The sequence below is a fragment of the Atractosteus spatula genome, chromosome 6, assembly GCF_055471065.1.
Source record: "Atractosteus spatula isolate fAtrSpa1 chromosome 6, fAtrSpa1.hap1, whole genome shotgun sequence".
In the NCBI taxonomy this organism is placed as follows: domain Eukaryota; kingdom Metazoa; phylum Chordata; class Actinopteri; order Semionotiformes; family Lepisosteidae; genus Atractosteus; species Atractosteus spatula.
Genome location: NC_142711.1, coordinates 14848739 through 14859788, shown reverse-complemented (window position 1 = coordinate 14859788; position 11050 = coordinate 14848739). Strand labels below are relative to the sequence as shown.

At 43.5% G+C, this 11050-nt stretch overlaps 1 protein-coding gene across 1 annotated transcript; it reads right to left on the bottom strand.

Annotated features, from left to right (window-relative positions):
• Positions 1-9267: 9267 nt before the first annotated feature.
• Positions 9268-10720, bottom strand: LOC148832012 (lectin-like; the record flags this gene model as incomplete). Its single annotated transcript, XM_088919108.1, has 4 exons — positions 9268-9614; positions 9760-9871; positions 10071-10214; positions 10646-10720. Coding segments are annotated over 4 exons (405 nt in total), but the record flags the coding sequence as incomplete, so codon positions are not given.
• Positions 10721-11050: the final 330 nt, after the last annotated feature.

Below are 11050 nucleotides of genomic sequence, written 5' to 3'. Positions count from 1 at the left end.
GACATCCAAACCTGCCTTTTAAGAGAAGTTTCTGCGTCCCGTCACACCTGCGTACCCGAGGCTGTGCCTGGTCTGGTGGGTCTGAAAGCGAAGACGTTCGTGACCCGGTTCTCTGCTTTGGCGCTGATTCGGTACTGTGGCCGAGCCGTCTGCCCGCCGGATGACTCGGGAGACTGGAAAATATTTATTTTCGCTTTCGAGTTTCGTAATGACGAGAACAGGAAAGAGAAAACCGCATGAACTCTAGGCGGAAGGCCGGCAGAAAATATAACAAGCTTCCCATAAAGGAATAAACACTGGCATCGAGCCAGGAATGTCTACAAATGTCTTATGTACATTAACTCAAAAGCTTTTCCTGTTAATCCGTGCAGTACCGAGAAACACGGGAAGTTAGCCCACTGCACAACAGCACAATAAAACCCTCCACGGTTTGAATAGCTGTGTATTTTTGTGCGTTTGTGTGAAAAGTGAAATTAAAACTGGCTTTTTCTTAATCTAACCACAAGAAGAGAATTGTCCTTTCAAACGCGCGCTTTAGGAAATGCATTGTCTTAAAGCATGTCACAATTCTTCTTAACTGTAAGGAGTTTCTCATTCTTACCTTATTAAAAATGTATGTACAGTATACACATTTATTTGACTAGTGTTTATGGAGTGGCAATACACAAACATGGCAAAGCACTAGGCAATCGTATATACTGTAGCGCTCGCGGGTTCACGTGGGTATGAACCCCCGCCGCTGCCGCCTCGGGTCAGCCCCCCCACCGCTGGGGACTCGAACCCGGGCAGCCCGGCGGCTTCGGTCCCTGCTATTCCCAGGGAAGGGCGGTGATATCACCGCGCTGGTACGCTGGTATGCCGGCTCGCACAACCTGTACAACCTGACGGCCGTATGCGTTACAATACTGTAGTGTTCTCCTGGAGTGAAGGGACTATCTTTCCCCCTATAATAACATGCCAGAGTCCCCTTTATCTCTGCTTTCGCCATGTGCTTCTCGGGTCTCTCTACTCGTCTCCCCGGTCTAAGATTCCAGTGATTAGCACGGCCCACTGTAAAATAAGAGGGCAATAAAGCCACCCTTATGAGCCCCGTGATAAAACAATAAAATTAACATTATTTTCTATCGTGCCTGTAAATGTAGCTTCTCAAAGCACTTCAGTATCAAAGGGTTAACAGCTTTAAAAGTTAAAAATAGGAGATAAAATTAGCACAATTAAAGACAACGGTATAGAATGCAGAAGGAGATGCAGGAAAGAGCCACGGACACCAGTTAAATACGGGCCTTTCTGACGAAGAAGGTTTGGAGCCCGGATTTGAAAGAGCTTAGAGGAGATGACCCTCCGATATCCTCGGGGATAGAATTCCGGAGATCTGGGCCACAGCAGGAGAAGGCGCTGTCACCTGCAGTATTGAATGTTTAAGAAGTATGCCTTGAGACGTCTCCTCCAAATGATTACCACCCAGACTGCTTACAGTGACCTGCACTGTGACAATAAGCTTTCTCACTGGCACTATGTCCTGAGGGAACTGTATTGTATAGTATATAGAATCCTAGCTTAATGAGGATGCAGTCTGACTTTGAAAAAAGCTGTCCCAGAATCAATATACTGATGACATTATGAGCTAAAGGGTGCCAGGGCCCCTTTACCCTTACAGTACTTTCTACATCTCCCAGGAGCATTTAGGTCAAAAAGTTCCCTTTTAGTTGTCAGGCCACAACCTCATGTTTGCAGCATCACGTCGGTGCTTCGTTGCTGTTTTTCAGTTATGGCTTCCTTCTGGCACTCCCGTGACACAGGCCTGATCTGTGCTTGGGATATTGTTGTCACGTGCACACTTTGACCAGTCTCGGCCATAAAAGCCTGTAGCTCTGTCAAAGTTCCCTCGTGGCCTCTTGGCAGACTTTCTGATCAGTCTCTTTCTTATTTGGGTGTTACATCCCCAATATGGCTCAGTCTAGGGGCGAACGGGGACTAACATATGAGCCAGGGATTTCACGGAAAGGAAATACACAAACGAACAAAAAAACACTACACTTTCCTACGACCCCATACCCTCTAAACCTGTCTCCCAAGAAAGAGGGCGGCAACGCCAAAGAAAAGTTTTCCGCAAGCTAACTTACTGCACTAAACTAAGCTGTAACGGGGGGAAAAAAAACAACAACACAAGAGCCACAACAATCCCGATCCCCACCACAGCCAAATAAACCAACCCGACAGATCTCGAGTTTACCAAAAACTACAAACCAACACCAGTCTCTCCAAAAAAAATTCGCCATAGTTTATTCCACACCTCTCTCCGGACGTCCCATACCGGCATTTTAAAACCGGACCGCTCTCTTCAACCAATCCACAGAGAGACGCAATTTAGGGACACACCCACCTCCAAAAGTGGACCCCCGCACAGGAGGGGAGTCAAAACAAACAGCACGTAATATTGGTCATCCAGTTTGGACGGACAGGCTGATCCAGGCAGGGTCTCAGTGGTGCTATACACGTTCCACTTCTTAATCATCTTGGTTCTGCTTCCGGGGATATTTAAGGCTCTTGACATCTTTTTTTATATTAATCTCCTACTTTGCAGTTACTTTTCCACAAATGTATCCGGCAGGTCTTTTGATAGCTCCTTGTTGGCTTTAGTGGGCTCTGCTTTCAGATGCACTACCCAGCAGGGAAAACCCCCAGGCACAGCAGAATGAATTCTGAACTCATCAGGATCATTTCAGTTGAGCACGGATGGAGCCTAATTAGCTTCCTGTGTGAGTTACAAGGCAATTAGCTAGACCAGAGCTAGTTTCCAACTGCTATTACTAAGGGGTGTGTTCACGTATCCAAACCATTTTTCTACGTTTTCATTTGTAATTAGTTTTCCAGATGCTTGAGCATTCGTTTTTCACTTGCAGATTCTGTGTTACAGTGTGTAAATAAAGGTAAAATCAATTCCGATATAACGCATAGCAATTTCTGGCAGACTGTTAGGTCACAAAATGTGTTACTTTGAAAAAAGGTGTGTAGACTTTCTGTAGGCATTGTGGGTCAATTAAAACGAGCATGCAGATTTAGTATGGAGCTGCATACTAAAATGAGTACTAGCTAGTTCCACACCATCCCAGGGTTCTCTCCAGCTGTACACTCAATTACAACGCAGAAACCAGCAAAACAAAGCTGGAGGCCTGCTGATCATTCTTATTATGGTACTCTGGATGTAACTGTTGTTCTACCAAGCAGAAAATGAAGGGGGCTCTTCAGGATATTTGAGTTATTTGTACCAGTAAGGGAATACAAGGGCCAACATTTATATATATATATTATTTATATATAGCTGGATGCTCGTGGTAATTCAGTGTTCGTTCTTAATAAATAAATATATGTTAAAATAAAATCCAGATGAAGACGCATAACTAGCCATGTGATATTCTATAAGTTTTAATTGCGACGCGGAATGAGCGCACCTGCTGTTGTAATCTGTGCGGTTTGTGACACAGCGAGCCGAACTCCCTCTAGTCACCACTAGGGGGCCTCAACGGGCCGCGCGGGAATGCGGTTCTACAGTGACGACCAACAGCGGCTTCAATCCAGAGTGGCAGTGATGCAACGTCCCTGCGAGGACGTCTAACAGTCTTGTCCGCCGCTCTTGGCCTCAGATGCATGCTGTCTCGCTGGACGAAATTCGATGATATCCGTCCCTCGAGCCTTATAAACACACCCCAAACTAAACATTTCCTTCCCCCGATTTCTTTCTCATAGTGAGCTCACGCTGCTCGAGGTCTCCCTCGAGAGGGGGCATTAAAACCGTCTAGAAATCGAAAGCAATATCTTTATGAGTTTACAGGAGATATATTCACAAGCCTGCTTGTTTGCTGTGTAATAATAAACCAGCAACACGACACCGGGAGTGCTGTCGCCTCGTTCTGAATTGCAGAACATGGTGCTGCGCAGACCTGGAAATTTGGTCTATTTTGTGATGTAAATTGGAGGTTTTACACGTTACTGTGTACATTTTACTTGTGGTTTGAAATACGCTCATCAATGCTGATTCTCTCTAATCCCGAATGATAAAAATAGCGTTACAGTTTCCCTTTAAGAGTCACATCCTCTTTACTTGCATGTACTTTCCTAGACTTCACTCCCTTCCCCAGAATATTTATCTCAACATACAGTACATCTCAGAACTCTGTGTCACACACCACAGGCTCTAAGTTTATGAGTAGGTGCTGTATATGACAGATGAGACCTTTCTTTATGTTTAGAACATGAGATAATATTGTGGTTGGAATACAATCTTAGTTGAATATTACAATATGCAATATGTATATTACAATAGATTTTGCAGCAGAATGATAAGTGTTCTGTGTTCACCACAGATCATTTCACAGTTATATTCTATTGCATTTGCTGTTTGCAATGCATGTTTTAGTTATATCAATGAATTGTATATTGTGTAGTTAGAATCCATGTGTGAGGCAATAAATTATGATGTTTGACTAGTTCCTAAAAGTTGTCAAATACTCTCGCAATTTACTGCTACCGTTTCTGACAGTAATAATTTATTACAGCAAATTAAGACCCCCATCTTCGACCAAAGACCCTGGATTATTGCCTTCACAAGCATGGCCTGGAATCTCAAGGAGCACACAGCACACGCAGCTACTCAGAATGTGTTTTCACAGGTTAACACTGATGAAGATAGAGGAGTGCTGAGACGTCCTTTTCTGTCTTCTGTCGTGATGGTGAAAAAACAAAACTTGTGATCAGATTAATTTTGGACCTTCTGAAAGCAACTTTCATGAGCATTTCATGTTTTATTTTGATATACTTGAAACTTGAATTGAAAACTGACCGACTATCTCTCTTTGTGAGTGTCACTGTCAAATTCAAAGAGATTTCTTGTCATTGTCAACGAAGTATGGTCAAAGCAAATACAATTACTAATCAATTGCAAACATTTTACAAAAATAACCCTATCGTTGTTAATATGAATTGAAAAGCTCACTCTCAGCTCCTCAGGCTGTGAGACGAGATCACATACACGGCTGCAGCTCTACTGAGTTTCCTCAATTCTAATTCTGGGACCATTGTCTGTCCTCTCTGGAGAGCCAAGTCTATCTTTTCACCTATTGTCTATGGCCGGGCTGTGGTCACTGATCCTGTACTTCATCAGGGTCTGTTTCTCTTTGCTGCCTCTTACTCTGGTCAGATACCTGGCCAGTGTGTATAGTCTTTTTAGGGACTGGTAGCATTTTATTTGTGTTGACTCCTGTTTGTGTTCTTGTGGCAGTACTGCGCTGGTGTCAGTGTTGCTTAAAGCAGTGATTGAACCAACTAGCTGAGGAGCTTTCTAGGTCTGAGGCTGTAGAGTTTTTCTAGCAGCTCCTGTTCTGAGAGCGGGGAGCCTAAGGGGTTGTTTTGAATAGCCAGTTCTGGAATTGTTCGTTTTTTGTATGCTTTTGTATAATATTTATGTATTATACAATATTAGGAATTGTTTGGGAGAGATTTTCAAAATGAGTTTCCCAGACTCATCCATTTTGGATGGCCAGTCCTTCCGGTTTGAGTTATTTAAATTGCTCCAGTTTTCTCAGAAACAGTTTTGGTTTTCTTGACTCCTCAGTTTCTGAGAGTTGTCCATTTATGTGTGCGATTCTTTTCATTTTGAGTGTGTGGTTGCAGCGTTTTATCTCACAATATCTGGAGGGCAGATATATGCCTTGTGTAGATGTCTGTGTTTTTGGTTCAATAGTTCCTGCAGTGCTTTTCTGGGGATTTCGCAGTCTGTATGAATTCTTCTTTTGCTTTTGTTTTGTGAGTGGTTTTGTATTCTTTTTCATTTTGATTTCAAGCCTAGTTTCTCAAATATATGATATCATGACACTTTCTTGTCTAATTTCCCCCAAAACTGCCAAGCAGTTATCTTTAATGCATATAGGTAATTACAGAAAATGTCAACAGTACAGATAACTGTTACATTAAAAATCAATATAACATTACATAAAAGACATCAACCCATTCATAGTTATTACATACTGTATCCTTCCTGCAGGCATCCACACAACTTACCAGAACCTGTGAGTACACTCCCACACAATCACCCTAAACCCCTGTAATTTCACATTACATCATTTTGTGCATAATCCACTGATTGCACTTGCTCATAAATAAAAATAATTTATTCATTGAGTAGTTTCAGTGCATGTGGGATAAAGGAACTCCTCATTTCTTTAAGACTTGAATGTGTGATTTAAATCTTTTACAGCCATCTTTTATGATTGTTTTATTGATTTGATACAGAGAGTTTTGGAATGTACTCGATTATGTCTGAATTGTCTGTAATTTAGTGCTCTTTGGTATTCGTTCAGACTGTTTGTAGACTCCAGACTCCATCTGTTTGACTGATTAAGGTCCTTCAGCCTGCTGTCAGTGTGTCTTTGTGCTGGTCTTCTGCTGCGATGTACATGCACAGCGTGCTCTGACTGTGGCCGGAAAGGGGAGCTTATAGTCTGACAGTGAAGGCTCTAGCAGAGGGAGGCTCCTGGTCAGGGACAGCATAGACTACCACACGGCTGCCCAGAGCTGAGCGGTAAGTGAACCTTCCGGAAGAGTCCGTTTGTTGATTCTCTGTGGTGGCTGCACCTGTGTGAAGTGATTGGTGTGTGGTACAGAGGCGATTGTTTATATGTTTTTATATGTTTTTTTTTCCCCCTGTGTGCTGGTGAAGTCTGCCAGTGGGCCTCTTTGCAGCACATTTTCCTGGCCCCATGGAGAGAATGTGGAGAACTCACTTATTGTAGTAAGGGGATTCTGTAGGGGGAATATAGACTACACAAAGAAGGACTTCATTTATGGGGCTGATGGTATTTCTATTGATTTTAAAACAAAAAGAGGTGATTCACTTCTTTTCACAGGCTGTATGGAGTCACATAGCTCTCCTCTGTACCACATAATAATACCCCAGAATCTCTTCCCTGAGAGACTGAGGGTTGTTTAAATAAGGGCACTATTTAAACACTGACTGCATGGACACCACAGTACATTAACACTGCACTGAGAGAGAGGGGTTAATACAGTACAGACACACTGACTGGACACTCCAGTACATTAACACTGCACTGAGAGAGAGGGGTTAATACAGTCCAGACACACTGACTGGACACTCCAGTACATTAACACTGCACTGAGAGAGAGGGGTTAATACAGTCCAGACACACTGACTGGACACTCCAGTACATTAACACTGCACTGAGAGAGAGGGGTTAATACAGTACAGACACACTGACTGGACACTCCAGTACATTAACACTGCACTGAGAGAGAAGGGTTAATACAGTACAGACACACTGACTGGACACTCCAGTACATTAACACTGCACTGAGAGAGAGGGGTTAATACAGTACAGACACACTGACTGGACTCTACCCTAGCTGGGTCAGAGACAAAAGTGAAGAATTCCATCCATTCCTGAATCCTAGTACTTGAGGAAATAACTTCGATTAGACTGGGGAAGTGAAAGGTGACACAGACCCTGGAGTTTTCCCTCTCTGAAACCTGGTTAAGTTCTGTATGTGACCCATTTTCACTGCAGTTTAACCAGTTTACCGTGAACCAGAATCAACAGTATTAATCTTATTGTACAGGCTAGCAGCACTTCACTCAACACTCTGGATGTGTTGAGCTGTTTTCAGAGTGGCAGCCTTGAAGCTGTAGAGTATCAAACAAGGGACAGGAGGTACATTAGTCTTGATTCTTCTATTGATGTCTTTTCAAGTTTAATTTTAAAACTCAAAAGATCCAGTGCCATCAGATTCTTCAGGGTTTCATCTCCATGCAGAAGATAGTTTAAATGTGTCTCACTCCAAACATAGTGATTCTGGCTTTAAAGGTGTACATTACAATCACGGACACGGACTGAACTCCGTGTCAGATCTTGTAGAAGACCCTATGCGATGCGGTAAGAGCTGGAGAAAACAGGAGGCGTGGTAAAAGGGAACACACAGGGGTTTAATAGTGCACAAAATAATAGTGACAGTCCGTGAGACAGTTTACAGGGAAGACAAAACGGCATCCAAATCCAAACGGGTCCAAGGGCAGGTCAAAGCACAGTCCGAGAGTCCATCAACAAGGAATCCATCCTGGGACGCGACAAAGTTAAAATCCCCGGGAGGGGGGAACACACGGACAAACAAAACATGGAGGTCCAAGGGTGACGGGGCGAGATCCTCCAGACCCCGGGCTCAGGAAGCGGGAGGTGTCGGGGACGAGGCCTGTGCCCTCAGGAGACAGACGTAGGGTTTCCTGGTGCTAGGCGGGCCTCGCGACATCTTACCCTAATGATGAGCCCCGAGGACTGGAGGAGCTGGTCTTTAAATAATAACACTAAAAGGATACACCTGGAGAGCTTAATCACACGAACAATAATGGGAGCAGTGGAGCGCCCTCTAGGGAGGGATGTCAGGCGTGACAATTACCCTTATAAAACACTGAGTATTTGAAAGTGTAATACAACCCAGTACCGTATATGGTAGTGAAGTGTGGGGTCCAATCACAAACCAGGATTACTGTAAATGGGACAGACAATTCACAGAAGCCCTGTACACAGATTTCTATAAAAACATTCTCCATGTGCCTTGAAGCTGTTGAGTATCAAGCAAGGGAAAGGAGATACACTGCTCTAGATTGCTTTATTTATGTAGTTTCCAGTTAGAGAAGGGTGGGGCTAGAATTTAAAAGATCAGAGTAAAGGAGACATCAGAGACGACATTTAGTTTTCATAATTTATTTCTTTGCAAAAGACAGTTTAAATTTGGATCAGCCCAAATCTAACACTGTGATTGAGAAGCTTCTCAGCAAGAGACTGAAGTTTGAGCAGCCAGTAAGCACCTCAGCTACAGTACATATACCTGGTTTGTACTGTGAGAAACTGAAGAAGCTGCTGAGTAGCTCAGAGAGGAGCCAGGCTTCTGCTCGTGTTGTGGTTTGTGGCAGTTTTACTTCCTGCACTGTAAATGAAGAGTTAGGCAGTAGCTTTATGGCTACATTTGTCTGTCTCCTGGGCAGACCTGTGTTAAAGATCACTACAGTAGGTACACAGCCCCCATCCTTATGTGTCATTACTGTGGACTGTGTGATTTCTCTGTCAGTTTGATTTCTCACCCATATTTGAAAACAGACTGATCAAAGAGGGATTTATAGGACAGTAGAGGAAAGTAATTACACTACTGGCCATAGAGACACAAGTGAAAAGCCACATACAAGAAAGTAACAACATTCAGTTCAGAGTTTTGTTGTGTTTTTATTGATTTTTGTGCAGTGTTTTCACAAACAGCAGCAGTGGAAGCTGCTCTCACTGAGTGCCTGATGAGGAGATGACAGTGGAGCCTCTATTGAGCACAAGCAAAGCAGAACAAGAAACACTGTCCACAGCCTCTCCCTCTCTTCCTCTCTCAGTCCCTCTCCCTCATTTTCTCTCCCTCTCTCTATTCCCAGACCCTGTGTCTCTTCAGGAAAGCAGATCAGCAAAGCAGTTCAAGTGGCTCCTTTCTCTCTCAGGCTGACTGCTTGAAGGCGCACATGTATCTCTTCTTCTCAGAGCAGTGATGATCATTCCACTTCCCTTCCTCTGAGAGGAGAGAAAGACAGAGAGACCATGATTAGACCTCTTGACAGTGATGGACTAATTGACTCAAACACTGACTGAATATGACGTACTGACAGGCTCGGACAATGACTGAACACACAAGTCTGCTTCTCCATCGATCACTCACTTTTCCAGTTCATCTCCACACAGTCCTCAGCATCGCGTGTGTTGTCGGGCTGACCAGGGACCCAGTTTTTGAAATCCCAGGTAGAACCATCTGTCCAAAGAAACTCGTTAGTCTAAGGAGGAAGAGAGAGAGGGGTTAATACAGTTCAGACACACTGACTGGACACTACAGTACATTAACACTGCACTGAGAGAGAGGGGTTAATACAGTACAGACACACGGACTGGACACTACAGTACAAACACAGTAATTGATCACTGCAGTATTTTAACACTGCACTCAGATTGATACAACTATACCCAAGAACTTACTTTGAACAGCTCATAGGCTCCCAGCCAAATCCGAGAACTGCTGCTCTTTTTGTGCTTCTTGACAATTGCTAATATGTCTTTGTTGGTCTTTTCATTATGGATGGACACCAGGTGACCTCCAGGAACTGTATGTCTGCAGAAGATCTGAGAGAGGGAAGTCAATTAATTCCAGACACACAGACTAGACTCAACAGTACATTAACACTGCACTGAGAGAGAGGGGTTAATACAGTACAGACACACTGACTGGACACTACAGTACATTAACACTGCACTGACAGAGAGGGGTTAATACAGTACAGACACACTGACTGGACACTACAGTACATTAACACTGCACTAGGAGAGAGGTTAACACAGTATAGACACACCGATAGAACACTATACACTATCACTGGAAAAATGTTAATGGAAAAACATGAGCAGAGAGAAAAATAGAAAGCTACTGCAGAGAGAGAGAGAACAGGAAATAGATTTTGAGACAGTCATAGATACAGAGGGAAATGGGAGCAGAAAGTCATATATACAGAGACTGTCACCCAAAGGAACACAAATTGAGGCCGATGGGCAGGTACCTCGGCATCAGTGAATGTGCGAGAATCGTTGTAGTATTTCACACACAGTGAGCCCACGCTGTACCAGTCCCGGTAATAGGCATTGGGGCAGGGTTGTGGGATACTGCCAACGAACACAACTGATATAAACAGATACACAAAGTTAATAAAACGCAAAATAGAAACACAAGGCATTCAATACCATACACGCTCACTGTATACTGTATACACAAGCTGTGTACCATATACTGTACACAAGTACACCTATTGTATAAAGAAATAAGGAGACAGAAGGAGATACACCTTTCAGTAGTGGACAATCTGCAGGTGAAAGGGTGAAGTGAACTTTTGTCATCAGCTTTGCCCTTCTGTCCTCTGTTCTCCAGTGCTTTCTGTCTCAATATTTTGCTTCTCTCTCCCTCGCTC